The sequence below is a fragment of the Ochotona curzoniae genome, unplaced genomic scaffold (genome assembly GCF_017591425.1).
Source record: "Ochotona curzoniae isolate NIBS_2020 unplaced genomic scaffold, NIBS_Ocur_1.0 contig_2692, whole genome shotgun sequence".
Classification (NCBI taxonomy): domain Eukaryota; kingdom Metazoa; phylum Chordata; class Mammalia; order Lagomorpha; family Ochotonidae; genus Ochotona; species Ochotona curzoniae.
In genome coordinates this window covers 367400-386400 of record NW_024465556.1, presented here as the reverse complement: position 1 = coordinate 386400, position 19001 = coordinate 367400, and the positions used below count along the sequence as shown (strand labels likewise).

At 44.7% G+C, this 19001-nt stretch overlaps 1 protein-coding gene across 1 annotated transcript; it reads left to right on the top strand.

Moving 5' to 3' along the window:
• Positions 1-6863: 6863 nt before the first annotated feature.
• LOC121153298 (interferon-induced protein with tetratricopeptide repeats 1-like) lies at positions 6864-13347 on the top strand. The gene is made up of 2 exons (XM_040975735.1): positions 6864-6883; positions 11805-13347. The coding sequence occupies exons 1-2, from the start codon at positions 6879-6881 to the stop codon at positions 13234-13236; spliced, it is 1437 nt and encodes a 478-aa protein (XP_040831669.1). The 5' UTR covers positions 6864-6878; the 3' UTR covers positions 13237-13347.
• Positions 13348-19001: the final 5654 nt, after the last annotated feature.

The window sequence follows — 19001 nt, the reverse complement described above, 5'->3', positions numbered from 1 at the left end:
ATGTGGTTTGGGGCACCAGTCATTTCAGATCAACAAGAAATATGTGCCATCTGGTTCTGCCCAAGGAATGAAGACCTTCCATCTACACATCAGTTTATAATCCACACAGAGGAGACATAACCAAGCGGAGCTTTTTTTTCATGTGGCCAGGGGCACTGAGCTGGCCAGTAAGGTCAGTACAAAGAGCACAAAAATCAGCAGAGATTACACTCGCAGAGATTTGAGGATTCCACTACAGCACCCTAGCCCAGAGCTGCCCTTGACAAGCATCTACAGAAGCTTCCACTTGCTGATGAGTGAGCCAAGCCGGTAACATTACCTTTTGCCATTTCAGCTGCTGGCAGTCACCAGCATTCTTCACGATCCAGACACATTTCTGAACATTTGTGTTCTTCTAGGTTTCCTCAATTTAAGGAAAGATAATGTATAAGGGAAGACATTTTGGATGTGCCAGCTGAAAATGATATATTCACAGCTCAACACTAGTTGCATTTGCAGGGTGATGAGGAATAGGCCTCTTTTTTCTATCTACACAAATATACTCAGCATGAGTGCATTTTCAGGTGAGATTTAAGACTGAGAGTGCTAGCAGGAAGCAGACTTCCTGCAATGGACTGTGGCTGCTTCACTGGCCGAGCAGGCTGGGAATGAGCACTGCCTCCCTGTGCCTCCTTCCCCAAGAGTTGCTTACAGACCAGCATATCCCCTTCCTCAGTTAATTGCTTTGATTCCTAAAAAGCATGTTTACCCTTTTACCTATAGCGTTTGTTATGTCATTTCCTTATTAGCTATCATTAGAGGGGCTTTCTGTGGTTGCCTAAATAACCTGCCTAGTATATAAATACACCCTGCCGAGGTCAGTGAAGTATGCATTGCTTCACTCCCCTTGCATCCCCTGTGTCCTGGTCTTTCTCGGCACGTTCGTCACATCTTGGGTCCCAGTCTCCTCAGAGGGATCATCCACATTCTATGTTTTGATGGAAATAGCAAAAGTCTTAAACAATGTATGTGGTCCCATGGAAGAGGACAAACAGAAGACTATGGCATTTCAAAGCCTATGTAGAATTTTTTTTCAAGATTTATTTATTTATTTTTATTACAAAGTCAGATATACAGAGAGGAGGAGAGACAGAGAGGAAGATCTTCCATCCGATGATTCACTCCCCAAGTGACCACTACGGCCGGTGTTGTGCCAATCTGAAGCCGGGAACCCAGAAGCTCTTCTGGGTCTCCCACATGGGTGCAGGGTCCCAAAGCTCTGGGCCGTCCTCGTCTGCTTTCCCAGGTCATGAGCAGGGAGCTGGATGGGAAGTGGGGCTGCTGGGATAGAACCAGTGCCCATATGGGATCCCAGCACTTTCAAGGTGAGGACTTTAGCCACTAGGCCAAGCTGCCGGGCCCCACCTACACAGAATTTTTAAAAATATCTGGCAGGTAATGATTTATTTCTACAAGCCAAGGAAGATTGACTCTTATCACCTCGATCCCTGATTGCAGGAATTTCCAATTTTCAGATATTAAGATGGAGTGTTATTAACTTGGAATGAAGGGAAATACTACTCTAAGAATGTTGTCTTCACCCTTTGAAAAATGTGTGACTTTGGGTTTACCTACCACTCCTTGAATACCTTCCCCACCTATGACTAAAATAGACCCCTTGTCAGGGAATGTTTGCCTCCCCTCACGGTAGAAAGTGAAGGGAGCAATCTCAGAATACAGCTCTGCTAATAGGAAGACATACAACATTCTTCCAGTTCTCGTGCAACACAACTGGAAGCTTTTGGTATGGCTTAATATTGTTAACAGTGAGGAGTGGCTTGAATTATCAGCCCAAAGACTGACAGAACCAGCCATTTTTGACCTAGCACCATTTTGAATACCGTTTCCTCTACATCTCATCTGCCTTCCACTGTTCATGTCTGCAAACTTCATGCCCATTAGGTTCAAAATTACTTGCCCACCAAGCTGCTGTAACCTGGTAACTATGTTCCCACCAATCCACTCATGACACCATACCTGATGGCCCTATTCACCAATCTCGTGGGGCCCTTCCCCCTTAGACCCTGTCTACCAGTGCACCTGCCAATCCTCTGAAGTGCCAACAGTCCTATGCACCAATCCCTCATGGCCTGCCAACGGCCATATCCGCCAATCACTCAGAGTAGCCTGCTCCCAATACCTGCCCTTTGTTCATAGCATGGGTTCCTGGGTGTGCTCTCTCTGCCTCTGCTTCTGTCCCTGAAGCCATCTTCCCTGCTGGATTAAAATCTAGCTGGTAGGGGAAGGCAGAGGATGGGGTGTTGGGGATGTGTCCCAACAGCATAATTTCTCAAGTCCTTGCCGTGAACACACTGGAATCCCATATGGGCACTGGATCAGATCCCGGCAGCTCAACTTCCCATCCAGCTCCTGCCTGTGGCCTGGGAAAGCAGTCGAGGATGGCCCAAAGCCTTGGGACCCTGCATCCGTGTGGGAGACCCAGAAGAGACTCTGGCCTCCTGGCTTCAGATTGGCTCAGCTCCAGCCATTTTGCCGCTTAGGGAGTAAATCAACAGACAGAACATCTTCCTCTCTCTCTCTCCTCCTCTCTCTCTATATCTGCCTTTTCAATAAAAATAATAAATAAATTTTTACAAACAAACAACAAAAACCTCCTGAGGGACACCCAGCTCTAGTATTCGGGTTTGTGGCAACAAACTGAAAAGAGCTAACACCAAAAACAGAATGCTGAAAAGAGCTCACAGTAACTGTTGGCAAAATGCAGACACAGATGCTCTTGGCAAACACAATTATTGACTCCTGACTGGAATCAGGACAAATGCAACAAGGTCTCTCGGGTGGTAAATTGTCAGGAAATTCAGTTTCATTTTAAGGAAAATTAGATGACTATGTAAACACTTCCAGTACTCCAGGTACTGGAACAAAGGTGCTTTGTCCTTATAGGTCTAGTTCCATGAGTGTAGGAGCTTCTGTGTGAGTGTGCATATCAGTGTGCAAGTCTACATTGGTGAGTGAGCACAAGCAAAGTCCTAAACAGGCAATTTCAAACCACAGCAACTCTCCTCAGCCTGCAAACTCAAGAGGGATTATAGAAATCCCAGGGTGGTTGCTGAATGTCTGGGAAGTACTGATGCTGTGTGTGGTCCCTACAGGGATCACTGGGATACACAGGAAAATCAGAAAGTACACAAAATGCACATTTACCTGCTTAACTTAAAATGACAACAGGGAGATTAATGAACAATTACAACGCTAATCTATGAAAAAGAATGGGACAGCAGAAGCTGGAGTCCTCCTTGTATAGGCACCAAGTAGTATTTCCACTAATTTCTAAAGCCAAAATCACACTTGAAGAAGCAATCCCCACATGCATCCTTGAAAGTGTTGTTCTCTGCCTAATAGAGGAGCTTGAGGAACTGCTTTGCCAGGATGCAATCCCTGCAGGTCAGCACACAAAGAAGAACCAGGTCAGGTTACAGTACCTACCAGCATACTTGTGGCTCAGGTCTGGGGACAGGCCAGGCTAGGCCAGTTCATAACACCCACTGGAAGATCTGAGAACAAGGACAGACCACAGGACAGGCTGAGTCAAACCACAGCACCAGCTAGTTCATGTTAGGGCTAGGACTGGGGGCGGACTAGGCCAGAATGGGCAGCAGCACCCACCAGCATGAGCTGCACCTGGGGACAGACCAAGCCAGTACAGGCTGCAGCAGCTGCCAGCATATGCTAAGGTGAGGTGGGCCATACCAGACTGGGTCACAGCACCCACCCACCCACACATGACATGGGCAGATGGGGTGGCAGTGCAAGCTCATTAGGGGAGCTGTGGGGACTCCCTTGCTGGACCACTACTCCTGCTGGTGAGTGTGAGAGCTGGGATCAGGGGCAGACTGTGGGGTTCAAAGGACAAAGAAGTCACTAAGTCAACAAGATGCTGACTAACACTCAAGGTCACTGGGTTACATGTGGCCAGCAAGGCAAGGCAGCCAAGAACAGAGCCCTTGGTGAGAATCAGGGTGAGAGTCAAGTCATTTCAAAGAAAGACTGATTGGCCAGGGCCATTTTGTTTACCTGCCCCTGGCCTGTGGGAGGTGGCTTCTGCAGTCCTGCTGATGACAATTGCCTCCTAGTTTCTTCCCTCTTAGAATTCCTAGAATTCCTGGCCTGAGGCTGTTCACTACTCTACAGAAGAATTTGTAATTCCCAAGTAAAGGAGAACTGTTTAGATGGAACCCCTGTCACATCTGTGTGTGTCTCACATGCTGGGAGGTTCAATGGGGGCAGCAGGTTTACCCCCTGCAGCAATGGGGTACTAGAGGAATCCGTGGGGGAGACCCAAAACAGACCAGGCTGGGCAGGGCTACCATACCTGTTGGCCAGCATGTGAAATTAGAGGCAGAGCCAGGCTGGGCTAACCAACTGTATCCACTAGTGCAGGTCTGAGCCAGAGGAAAGGCAGGCTGGTCAGCCTTAGCTGCAGCAACAGCTGTTAAGGGCTGGGACTATGGGCAACTCCTGTCCAGCTAGACTGCAGAACCACCTGGAGAGTAACAGATCTGGGTTAGGGAGTAGATCTAGTATAGAAGCTATGAGCACTTCTTTGATGGGCTGCAGCTCCCACTGGTGAGCACGAGAACCAGGACTAGGCCAGGCCTAGCTGGACAGGTGGGAGCGCCCACAAGCATGAGCGAGGGCCAGATAAGGGAGTCAGTTGGATTGATTCAAGTATCAGTGCACAATGATATATACAAGAGCTGAATGGGATGTGGGACAGACCGGACTAGGCATGCTGGTAGGCACAGGAATCAGGACTGGGGGCCCACCAGGCTGGGAGTTATTGGGGGACACCCTAACTAGCTGCAGCTCCCAATTATATACACAGGGGGCTCAGATGTGGTGGGCAGGTTCTGATGGGCTGCAACATAGACTAGTTTTCATAAGAAACAGGGGTGAGAATCAGGTCCGAGAACACTTCAGACAAAGTTTCTTTGGAGATCTCCCCAATCAAAATGCTGGACTCAGAACCCTAACCGAAAAAAGGGAGAAGACAGAACAGGTCAACCAACCATCCCAGCTATATCTTAGCAGCGAAATTCGGGGCAAACAGAGACTCTATGATGGATTATGTCAATCAGTGGAATCCTCAAGGACCTCATCGTGCATGGAGCGGCAGAATTGGCAGTGATTCATAACTGTTGAAATAGCAAAACCACTCGAGCAACAACCTCACAGCATACCCTACATGTAGGACCTGGGGAGGGTGGGAAATTGGGTGGGCCTTCTTCCTTAATACCCCCCTTTAAACATGAAGCAAACAATTTGGAAAAAATACTAGTCTTAGCCATTTTCCTGTAGCCCTTGACCCTTTCCACCCTAATTAACTATCTAAAGATTGTCAAAATATATTTTAAAAAAAAGTTAAAAAAAAAAGTTAACCCGAAAAAAAAAAAAGAAACAGGGATGAGAATAGATCTGATCTAGAAATTGTGACTCTCAGTATGTATAGGGTGATGAGGGTGACAGAATGAGCCACACCCAGTATTGGCAGGCACATATGAGTCAGGTCTGGGATCACTTCAGATGTGATTTCCTTGAGGATCCCTCCCCCAGTTAAACTGCTGAACTCAGAACTCCAACCATGGGGAGAGTGGCAGGACCTGGGATCTGACTGTGGAGTGTATGTGTCTGAAAGGGGCCTCCTCAGCTACTGAAGACGGTGCAGTGGACAGCATACAGAGATGCACATGGAGGATTACGTAGTCCCCTAGGATGTACAGAGGACATCTGGTACCATAGCAGAGTAGGAAGGGCAGAACAAATTGGTCTACTACCCCAGGGTAGCTTGATAGCACATTTCTGGGCAAATGAACACTCTGTGGTGAACTGTGTGAGCCAGTGGGCTTTGAAAGCATTTCCTCGGTCTTGGATCAGTAAGATCAACAGCATACCAGAACTATTGAAACCACTTGAATAGAACCTCAGAATATGCTCCACATAGGGGACCCTGGGATGATATCAGGTGACTGTTCCCAATGCTTCTTCGGTGCTGGGGTAGTTGGGAGGTTGGCTGAGGATTTTGCTCTGAATTTACATAGTACACTAAGGAGGACTGCACAACTCAAATAATAGCATCAATTTATTAAGGCCCATAAAAGAGGAACCGAAATATCACACGGGGCTACTCTGAAGCAACCTGTTCTGTGCTGCTTTCCCGAGCGAACTCTCTGACTTGAGCTTCCTGATTTTGATTCTTTCCCACCTTCCACTGAGACCACTTACTAACCCAGTATGTGACATGGTCTTTCTAACTTCTGGGTTTTCTGGATCACTTGCTCTGTGCAGTAAGAAGGCTGAGTAGAGATAAAGTGAATGAAAGAAAAAAAAAGAGAAAAAGAGAAGAATAGAGGAGAGAAAGATAAGTAAAGGAAACAGACAAATCTCTGCCCAGGAGACCAATCTCTCATAGTATTCCTGACAACTGATTATGAACACATAAGGCTACACGTGCAGGTAGGACAGGGCCAATCCAGGTTAGCAGGTCGCCAGAGGACTTGGCACAGCTATGGTTATCAAACAAAGCCACAACCATCATTTCTGAGGCAGTTATCAAGACAGACAACTAAGCACTTTGCTTAGGTTTCTTTTCCCAAGAGCAAGGAAGCTGGTAGTTTCAGTTTCATTGGTCACTTTGAGTTTCTCATTACCAGTAACAAGGACACACACACATTACAACATTTGCTGCCAATCGCCACTCTCTACTGTCCTGTCTGGGGTATTCAGTTTCTCTGGAAATCCACAAGCAGGCTGGCCACATCAACAAGGACCAGGTCCAGCACCAGCACACCTGCAGCAGCTCTGCTCCCTTCACAGCCACCATGAGGTAAGGAGCTCTCAGCTTCTCCTCAGGGGATCTGTAGATTTTGAGAAAATGTTGGCAGTACTATTGCAACAGGATAGGACGGTATCAGTAAAGTCAAGTATGTGAATGACTACTTGTGTATGTTTATGGATCTAATATCTGTATGGATATGAAGATAGTGTATCTTTCTGGACCTGTATATGCTTAGGGACCTGATGTTGGAGTGTGTGTGTGTCATGATCGTAGAGAGATACACTCACCTAAATACACTGGCAGGATTCTTTCTGGCAGACCTTTCAAGTAGCTGTGACCTTGATCTTTTCCTCATACTGTAACACCAAAGGGGGGAGGGAAACTGGGAAGAGTTGCTTTGCAGGGAGGAAGAAATTGACCTCAATCTCAGAGATTCTTTTCTACAAAATGTACTTTGTCTGATGTGTGGAGGGCTGGGCAGTCTGTTTATTAGACATCATATTCTGCTGGCTCCACATGCAAGATCCATAGTGCTGTGTCAGCCAGTCACGTGACCTCTCAGTTATCTTGGGGAAAATACTGTGGGGATGTGACAGCAGAAGCTCAGGCATTTCTCTGCAGGCTTGTGCTTTTTCTGCCTAGCTGGGCTCCTGTATGTGACTGAATACATTTTAGATCAGCAGACAATTTTCCCCAGGCAACTCAAGCTGCCCCAAATCGCCTAAACCTGCTTGCCACCAGCCTTGGCAGGAGACACCTACATGGAAGCAGTAGCATCCTGTTTGCCGAAAGGGCTTTGTACGGGAGATTCTGTATGACCTCAGCTGAACGGTGATCATAAAAGCTCAGATTGTAAGTTTGTGTAAGGTCAGCTGGCAGTTTAGTGAATGTCCAGCACCATGTTTTCACTTTAAAGAGCTGCTCCATGAAGCAAAATCATCTTCTGCATTCTGAAAAACAGCCAGAAGGCAGCCCCACAACAGGCTAACTACAGCTCTACATCCAGCCCTACCTTATCAGCCACTTCACATACTCCTAGATGCTGGCTGTTCCAGCCTGAGAGCTTACACTCTCCTCTGTTAATTCCTATAAAAACAAGGTCCTTGGTCGTGCCTGGCATTGCCCTCCTCTTTGATAGAGCCCAGCTGTGTCACCCTCCAATAAACCATTCTCTTACTCATATGCAGTCTTGTCTGGTGCTTTCTGTTGCTTTAACCTTACAATTTCTAGTTTAGGTCTTACATTTAGATTGTTAAGCCATTTTAAACAACTATCTCTATATGGAATAAATAACAAGCTTTCTTCTCGTGTCTGGTTATTCAGGATTCTCATACCAGCTGTTGATAAACATTTCCCCAAGTAGCCTTATCACATTTCTCAAAAACTATATTACTGTAAGTAGGAACTGCATAGACAGTGCCACACATACAAATCTATATATTCAATCTTTATCTCCTGTTGGGTATTTAGTGATGGTGTTTAAAGCAAAGTCAAGATGGAGTCGTAAGTACAGGGCCTTAATCTGATAAGGCTGCGATCCCTAAAAAGAAGACACACCAGTGTGTTTTCTCCTTATGTGCCAAGACAGACAGGCCCCACTTTGGTGTTACGGTGTGATGAAAATGTCAAGGTCACAGCTACTCAATCACAAGAAGGCAGCCATCCTCAAAGCAGAAGAGTCCTCCCCAGGCACAACATTGTCTTGCACCTTGATCTTGGAGTTCTAGCCTCCAGAACTTTAGGAAAACACATCTGTTAAGCCAGCTAGTCTGTGGTCTGCTGTTATTACAGCCTGAGCTGATACAACGCTTGCTCAAGACATCATCCCAGGGCTCTCTCTTCCACTGCTTCTGTCTGTATACCAACATGGGAAATGTTTGGGTTCCTGTAGCTTGTGTGTGTGTGTGCGTGTGTGTGTGTGTGTGTGTGTCTGTAAGTGTGCATGTTGAAATATGAAGTAGGAGTTGTCCATATGTAGTTTGGCCCAACACTCTACAGCTATTTGAGATGCTTTGAGAACCCAGGAATCAATTAGGATGAAATTCCTAATTCTGAAACATTGTTATGGTTTTGACAGAGAATGTATTAAATCTGTACGTTGGTTTGGGTAGTGCTGACATCTCCACAATATGAGGTCTTCTAATCCATGCCAGAGGGTGGCTTTCCATTTATTTGTGTCACCTTTACATTCTTTCAGCAAGGCTTTGTTGTTTAAGCACACACATCTTTGTCTCTATGGTTACGTTTGTTCCTAAGCATTTTATTCATTCTAATGGTATTATATCAGATTTGTGTTTTCTTAATTTTCTTCTAAATGTTCATACTTAGTGTATAGAGCCACAATGATTTTTCTGCCTGCTGAGTTTGTATCCTGTATCTTTGCTCAACTTGGTTGTTAGCTCTAACAGTTTGTGTGGAATTATTAATAATTTCTTTATTCACAAATAATAGAGAATAGAAGAGGTGGACATTGACATCTTCGCATGCATTCTAGCAGGATATTTCCTGTTCTAGCACTTAGGATGCTAACTGTGCATCTCTTGCATGTGGTCTTTATTGTATTGGAGTAGTTTCTTCCTATGACTTGTCTTGAGTGCTTTTATCATAAAAGTATGCTATTGATCCAAATCCTTTTGCTGCATTCAGCGTCATGATCTCTCACCTTCATTTTTAAAATTGGGTATATTAACCTGATTGCTCTTTACATACTAAATGGCCTTTTCCATTTGTAACACATTCTTGAATTCAATATTAAAGACATAAAACTAAAAACAATAGTTCCAAAAGACCATGAATGTATGGTCCTATAGGTCAAGAAGCTACACACTGAAGAAGTTACACATAGAAGTTTATCATAAAGGAATTGTTGCAGGGATGGGACAGTCTTGCAAATTAATTGAGGTGGTGGTCCCAAGATTTGTAATTACATGATCAGGAGTCGCGGATCCGCACGCACACACACACATACACACAAGCAAACACACTGTTGTACTAATGACAACTTCTTATGTAGATACTCCATGATACTTGTATAAATCACTGGAAGAAGCTGAGTAAGGGAGACACTGGCTCTCTGCCCTACCTTTGATCTTTTCTGTGAATCTACAGCTATTTCAAATGAATAGTGAAAAACTAGTAAATAGTATCTCTGAGTTCCTCTGAATTTGTTCCATTACATAGAGACTAAAATGTTAAAATCTATAATGCTTCATAGGATTCTATGTTACCAACTGGTCTCTGTCCTAATTACATCAATAGCCAAATATGCCTCTACCATACAGCTGGTAATAAATCTTTAGTTATACAGGCTTATTAAACTTCCCAAACCAGGTATGAGAAGTTTTACTATTACCCTCTTTTACAAAAAGGGTCCTGGGGCAAAGATAAGGAGTTTGACAGAAGGCACTGGGAGCAGAAAATACAGACAACATAACAACTTGCACAGGACATATCTTAAAAAGACAAGTATCTACTCCTTCATAATTACATAAGGAAAGGGCATTTTAGGAACCCTAAGTTCCTAAATAGGGGTATGTGATGAGCTACAACAGGAAATGGACAATTGAAAATCTGGCCCAAGTAATTATCCAAGAGTTATGGCCAATGTCCTCCAAAGACTGGGTCAGTCTCTGCAAAAGCCAGCTAGACCAAAAGTCTTCTTGGGAGCTCATCCAGATTATCCACTGTCCTATTTGTCAGAGAATCCCAAACCCACAATTCTAACCAAGAGAACAAAAATCCTCACCAGGCTTCAGTCATGGTGAGTGCATTGACCTTTAATCAAACTACCAAATTAGATTACAAAATTAACAAACAAACAAAAACTACTGGGAAATGTCCAGAAACACTGCTGATGACTCTACTGGCGCTTAAGCCAGAAACCTCAAAAAAGCAGATGTGAATCATGAAGAAGAGTCAATCCCCTAAGACCCTGGTCTCTTTCTGTTCAGCAAATTCAAAGATCAAAGTTGAATCATCAATCAAGTTGACTGTACTCTCCATTAAGTTGTAATACATTAATTTCCATCCAATGGGAAAGGTTTTCACAAGTCCTTGCAAAGTAAGTGCTGCCATAACCATTAAACCAAATTATGAAAGAAGAAATAATTACACAAAAAACACAAGTACTCTACAATATCATGATGCACTTCAATAGCAGAATGATGGACATGTAACTGTTGTTGAAACACTACACTCTTGCAATAATATAGCAGAATACAGTGAGGGGGAAGGTTGGTGAGGAGGATGGAAGAGGAAATCCCTGAGCCTATGGAAAATAGAATTTAAAACATACAGGGACTCTATATGAAATAGAAAACATAGCCAGAGGCACACAAATGACAAGACAGCCAGTTCATCTAAACCAACAGAGGACCTTGAGTACCTCTGCAAAAGCTGTGAAAAAGGACAGATTGAACAACACCCCAGGCCAGCGGTTTGTACCTGTGTCTGTGGACACACAAAGTACATATGGACAGCTAAGAGGCCTTAGAATATCTCACCTGTGGTGCAAGAAAGTAAAAAAACTCAAAACAAGCAAGACAACACAAGTAAACATCCTCAGAACACTTCCCCCTCATCAGGCTCCCTAAGGCAACATCAAAGGACAGCCTCAGTCCCCATGAGCTGACACACACTGACAGCAAGAAGTGGAGCACCTCCCTGCACACAGCCCTGCAATCTCCCCACCCTCCTGCCCAGGAAACAGAAGAAACTGGAACACTGATTTAACCCACTTTCACCTTCATCCTAATCCACTCCATTATAAATTGATGTACACATGGTCTGAGCCCCCTCCCTTTGTGACAAATATGAACCCTGAAAAGCATCATACAAAAAAACAAAATTCCTCAATCACTCCAAAAGAAACCTAAGTGGGAGACTTTCAAGACATTATCATTGGCTTATCTCTATTTTTCACCTCTGTATTTCCTCATCTAATAAATAACTTCTGCTCTTGTCTTCATAGTAAGTGTGCAGATGAACATCAGGTCCAGGAAAAGCTGGGGCAACTGAGATGTCACTTCACGTGGCAGCTGTTAATTGAAGACTCCGAGGTGTCTGACTTAGAAGAGAGGATCTCAGAGGAGATTCAATTTCTAGAGACCAGCTACAATGTGGGAATTCACAATCTATTGGCCTATGTGAAACACCTACAAGGCAAGAATGAAGATGCCCTGGAGTGCCTGGAAGAAGGTGAAAATTTGTGCCAGAGAGACCAAGCTGATGAACCAGATGTGAGATGCCTGGTGACCTGGGGCAACTATGCCTGGGTCTATTACCACATGGGCAGATGGGAAGACACACAGAAGTACCTGGACAAGGTGCAGGAGATTTGCAACAGGTTTGAAGATTCTTCCCGCTATAGAGTGGAGTGTCCTGAGATGGACTGTGTGGAAGGATGGGCCTTGCTGAAGTGTGGAGGAAAGCACTATGAACGGGCCAAGGCCTGCTTTCAAAAGGCTCTGGAAGTGGACCCTGAAAACCCTGAATTCAACACTGGCTATGCAATTGTCACCTACCGCCTGGATTATTCACCCAGAAGACTAAGCAATATCAGCGAGGCCTTCTCCCTTCCTCCCCTCAGAAAGGCCATCAGCCTCAACCCACAAGATGGGTACCTGAAAGCTCTCTTTGCTCTGAAGCTGCAGGATGTGGGAGAGGAAGCAGAAGGACAAATGCACCTTGAAGAAGCTCTGAGCCAGGGGTCCTCACAGGCCTACGTGTTCCGGTATGCAGCCAAGTTTTACCGCAGACAGGGTTGTCCAGATGAATCTCTGATGTATTTAAAAAAGGCCTTGAAGGCAACACCCAACTCTGCCTTTCTTCATCACCAGATGGGACTCTGCTACAGGGGTCAAATGATCCAAATAAAGAAGTCTACCAACTGGCAGTTTCAAGGGCAGAGCAGAAGAGATGTGGACAGACTGGTTCAATTAGCCATATTTCATTTTGAGTATGCTGTGAAACTAAAGCCCACATTTGATATTGCTTATGTTGACCTGGCACGCACATATATACATGCAGGAGATAATGAAAAAGCTGAAGACACTTTCCAAAAAGTGCTAGGCAAAGCAAGGCAAGAACACACTTTGCAAAATATACATTTCTACTATGCACAGTTTCTACAATTTCAAAAGAAATCTGAAGTAGAAGCAATTAGCCATTATTTAAAAGCAATAAAAATAGAATATGAATCCTTTATCAAGGATAAAAGTATCGATGTTGTGAAACAATTGGCCTTGAAGAAATTAGAGAGCAATGAATCAGATCCAGAAGGCTTGAGTCTCCTTGGGTTGGTCCACAAGCTGAAAGGAGACCTCAGTGAAGCCCTAGAGTGCTATGAGCAGGCATTGAGACTAAATCCTGAGAGGGAGAAGGTTGTAGGGTGTAGCCTCTAGATGATCACTTATCAGCCACTTTCCTATTGCATTTGATTTTAGATTAAGATGTAGCCATTATCTCCTGCTTGCTGGTTTAGAAACATGCCATTCACATCAAGGTGCAATTTAGTTTGTAAAAATTACTTAAACTACCTCCTGTGACTTCTTCATAGACATTTCAATTTTGGTTTATACTCAACCGGGTTCTATACCCCTCAAAATGGCTATAGATTACTATTCAGCTGTCTCGTGTCTATTTTCATTTCAATATTTAGCAGTTTATAGTGTTGAAGCATGATTTGGCTGAACTTGGTTGTTTTTCAGATGGTCTAAACTAGCTTATAACTCTACCAAGATATATGTCATTTGTTTAGGTACAGAACATTTTTTTAAGAACCTGCATTTTCCCAATAACATATTGGTTAATCAATACCATGTCAATTAATGCCATAATGTTATACATTGTTGTTGATGTTATGTTGGGGCTTATAATTGATTGGGATGATACTTTGCTGGCTTTACCTTCGGACCAGAGATGGTCTCACCAAGAAATCGTTGAACTCATTAGGATAATAAGATGCTGAACTTTACGCTTGGTAAATACTTCCAATGAAAAAACCTCAACTGAATTTGAACTGTGGTAATACAACAAGGTGGAGAAATCCACCATGGGGAGAGGGTTTGGGGAGGGGTGGGAGGAATCCCAGTGCCTATAACATTGTCCCATAATGCAATGCAATTAATAAAAAAAACTACTTAAACTGATCAAATGATTGCATTCCAAAACCGAGTGAAATGCAGGTCAGAGTTTGGTGCAGTGTTTCAAATGTTAGTTAAGACACTCACATTTGCACCTTGAAGGGCACAGGTTTGAGTTCCAGGTACATCTTCTGATTCTAGTTTCAGATCACAGTGACCCTGGGAGGCAGCAATGATGACAGCAGGAGTTGGATTCATGTCAGCCACCTGGGAGACCTGGGTTTTGTGTCCTATTCCCAATGATGGATCTCACAACCATATGATATTTTGGCAGTAAAATAGCAGAAGTAAACCAGGGAAGATCGGCCGCCTCTCATTCAAATGAAAATAGAAAATATTGAAATAGAATACATGTGTGTGTGAATCAGAAACAATTTGTGTATGTTATTTAGTAGAAGCAAGAGGCTAATAGCTGACAAATAAAATTCCTGGCTTATGTACACCAAGATGTCTAAAGCATTGAATTTGTCAACAAGTGGTTTATAGTGATAGATGGCAAAAACCTTAGGGTAAGAAGGCAGACATTTCCCCTAAACGTCATGAAGTCTGTAATCTAGTGAGATGGGGAGGCCAGAGATAGCCCAGACCACATGAAAGCTATGCATGGGGACCAGTCTGGCAGGGCTAGGTACCAGTACCTGACTCAGTGGTGGAACACTGAACAGGTCATATTTGGTAGGTCAAGACACTAACCAGCAAATGAGAAATCCTGGTCCAGGGGGTAGATTCTGTAGGGGATGTATGGGCCACACTCTGGAAATACAAGTCCCTCAGGTTAGCTCACAAGCTGGGGTGGTGATGGGCTGAGCTAGGTGTGACCATGGAACTTATCATCACATACGTGTAAAGGAACCAACAACAGTCTTGGCAGGTCAAGGAAGCAGCACCCAAAAGTACATGCTAAAATAGGATGTGGGGTGGGCCAGACTGCACCTGGAAGGGAACGGACCTGGCAAGGCTTAGCAAACCTCAACTCACAAGGAAGAACAGAATTCAGGATGGGGCACAGGTCATGCTGAACTAGGCTCTTACACCAACTGGTCTGCATGAGTAAGGGATACTAAGGCCACAGCATCAAAGGCAAAGGCTGAGAGAGGTGAGGGACTAAGCCAACTGGGTCAGAGCAACCACTGGCAGGTGTGGAATATAGGGCTGGGAATGGGCTAGCTAGGTTGGGGTTCCCATGGAGCATGCGGGGGACAGAGTGGGGGCTGCGTTCTGGTATGGATATGGCTGCAATCTCCCCTGGCACAAGTGTGATCTGGGGCTGGGCACACAGAGTTGGGCTGGATGCCAGCACAATCGGGTGCTCTGGAGAACCTGGGTAGATGTAGGGCAGCCTAGGCTAGGTCTCTGCCCCTACTGAGCCATATGTGAGCAGTGTCTGGGTATGGATAAGCCTTGGCTGGGCTGAAACATCCAACAGGGATAACTGGAATTGATTGACAGCCAACAAGGAGGGCTGGCCCATTGATCCACCAGTATGCACACGATCTGGCATAGGGAGAGGTTCTGATGGAGAAACTTTGGAAACTCCTCTGTCAGGACACAGTTCCTACAGGTGAGCACAGGAACCATGATAAGAAGCAACCCAGACCAGGCCAGAGAAACATACCCAAGAACATACATTAGGCAAGGGGGAGGGGGGCAGACCAGACTGAACCAGAACACATCACCCGCTGATAAATATGAACACCAGAATAGAGTGTGTGTTGGGCTAGGATCGACCATGTCCTAAGCCAGTGCACATTATGGAATGCCAAGTTGAGCTGAGTCATACCAAATGTGGCAGCAGCACCCAAACAGCACATGCAAGAACCAGAGAGGGACCAGGCAAATCTGTCAGAGGGAATGTGGGCTCCCATGCTGGACAACCACTCCCACTGAAGAGCATGAATGGGGGCAAGCAAAAATTAGATTGTGTGAGGGTTGCTTGGGCTTTGCTGCAGCATCAACTGGCAGAGGCTGGCACTGTGACTAAATCTGTCAAGTTAAACTCCAGAACCACCTGCAGAGTGCATAATCCGGGAGTGACAAATAGTGGGCACCTCCCCCTTGGGTTACCACTCCCACTGGAGACCATAAAAACCAGGACATAGCCAGGGGTGGCTTGACAGAAAGGCACCCACCAGTAAGTGTGTGGGCTGGACAATAAGGTTGGTTAGGTTGAACTAGGCTTCAATGCCCATTGACATGTATGAGAGCTAAATGGGATGTGGGACAGACTGAACATATCTGCGGTACATACTGGCAAACATGGGATCCTGGGTAGTGGGGAGGCCTGGTGGGGTGATGGGGAGTCACCCGGACTAGCATGTAGCTTCCACTGGTTTGCATGTGGGCTGAATATGTAATGCACAGGGTCAGGCTGGACTACAACACCACTGGTTCACATGGAAGACAGGGCTGGAAACAGAACTGATACAGCAATTGCAATGCCCAGCATGTGCATAAGGTGATTGGGACGATGAACAGTGCTGGGCCGTGTACTGGCAAGCACACACAAGAATCAGGTCTGGGATTAACTCAAAGTTTCTTTGGAGATCCCCGCATTTGAACTGCTCACCTCAGAACCCCAAGCCTGAAGAGACTGTGTCAGCCAGCAGATTCTAAATTCATTTCTTTGTGATTGTAAAGCAGGATTGGCAGCAATTCAGACCTGTTAAACTATCAAAACTGCTTGAATGGGACCCTAGCAGCACTCCCCACATCGGGACCTGGGATGGGTGGGAGGTTGGGTAGGCCTTCTCCCTTTGTTTCTCCCTTTACCCAACAGACAGGGGAAAAGAAAATGATGATATTAGTGTGCAAACAATGGTCTTAAAACTTTCCTTAGCCCTTGACCCTTTGTACCCTAATCAACTAGCTAAGATTATTGAAGATTTTATCAAGAAAAAGAGAAAGGAAGAAAATATAGAAAGCACGTCAAGAATAAATGATACTGAAACAAAGAATAATCTAGTGAGAGACAGAAGGCAAAATAAATGCAGTTAAGTCATGATCAGCTTTCAAAACAAAGAAAAACACGTTAAGTTTAATTCATTGTTAAATAGTTCTGAAAAGTTTATTTTAGTGAATTTTATATGAGGCACTATTTAAGCCCTTTGTTAGCTCTTGCTATGGCAAAAAAAAAAAATACGGAAAGGACATCAACACATAGAAAAGTTCATTAGTGCAAAATAGATCTGGATTTTATAAAGAGTTGTGTGAGGAAGGTGTGGCAATCTGTAGCAATCATACAATGTCTCACTCGTAACACCTCTCTGCCTCATCACTGGAAGAGATCTCCACATTTGTCAGGGCTACAAATAATGCAGGATGCCACAGCATGGCTGCTTATGGGGGAAACGAGAGCAGATCCAGGAATACAGATGCAATTCTGTATTGAAAATTCTCATTAGCTAGACACTCCCAAATCTCTATCAGCTTGACAGCTCAACTTCAGAAACTTGTGGCTCCCATACAAGTGACTGACATCCCCTCACTTGACACCTTTATTTACACTTACACACAGATCAGACCAAGCTAGAACTCTGACTACTGCTACAGGGTCCCCAGCTCAGATTTGTGCTAATTGCTATGCACATACTACTGTAGGCCCCCGCCCCTTGTGAACCACTCTGGCCAACAATGTCTTCATTTTCATGACACTGCTCTAGAAGAGACTTCATTGATCTCAGGGCTTCTATCCTATAGCTTGCTCCAGTTTGGATTACCCACACCAAATGTGACAAAGGCACCTCCACTCTAAGGCCCATATAAAGGGAAGTAAGCCATCTGGCATTCCTGTGGACACCCACTCTTTTGCCCAGGACTCTTCTTCCTGAGTCTCATTAACAGCCTTAACTCTACTGATCTGCTTTCATTTTTCTCTCTCTAGTTTGAAGTCCATCTCATGTCTCCTACAGTCTGTGTTGGGCAGGTCAATCTTTTCCAAACCAGGAACATAAAGGAAAGCAGTATGTGTGGGAGATCTCCCCCTGGATCTCTGCCTGGTTAGCCTATGTGGGAGATCATAACACATGGCAAACAATGTCGCCAGGGGAACCCTGACAATGGTTTGCCTAACCAAAGCCTCAACCTGGCCTATTCACTTGGCATTCACTGAGAGCAGTGGGCTGCACCTCAGTCTATCTGTTCTGTCCTTGGATGACTACCATCACAGCATGAGCTGTTCTAGGACTACCTTGATAAGGAAGCCTAAGAAGTCATCTGTGACCCACAGTCTATTTGCCAGCCACACGTGCTGAATAGGACTCGAGGAACAGCTTCAGCTTCTGTGCTATACAGGACTCACAGTCTATCTGCCTATGACCTGGGGCACAGCTTCCACCCATGCATGCGGGTCATGACCTATGACTTGGTGTGAGGGTCCAGAGAGATAGATGTGTCTTCTAGCCTGTTACAGTTTCCTTGATGGGTGGGAGAACTGTTGGGGAACTATATAAGTTGTGCTCTCTTTACAATAACTGGACATGCTTGATCAGACTGCTCTTAGTGGTTCTTGGGCCAAAGAACAACTCAGCCTCATCCCTGGGGTGGGCTCAGGGCCTGCTGGCAAGAAAAACCCATGAGACATATTTACAGCAGTGACCTAATGAAAGGAGAATACAAAAAGAGGAGATAGGAGTTTAAATCTCAGAAGGTTGAGATGATGCCAGCTGAGGTTTTGTTTTTGCTTTTGTTTTCCTGGGAGATTACTGACAGCCGGTGGGTTTATGAAAGCATGTTGCTAGAGTATCCTACAATGCATTGGACAGCTCCCAATAACCAAAGAACTATCCAATCCCAAAGACTAACTCTTGACACACATGGAGTTACATCCATTAATTACCGCATTCATCCAAAGTGTTTATTCTGAAACACTATTGCTTCTGTTTCCAAAATTTTAGAACACTTGAGCACATGCTACACTTCTCCCTTTTCTCCAGGTGCTATTTCAAATTTTAACCCTACACAATCCAGTCTTTATAAGATTGATATTAAATTCCTATCCAAAAATGTCAACATGTTCAACACAATTA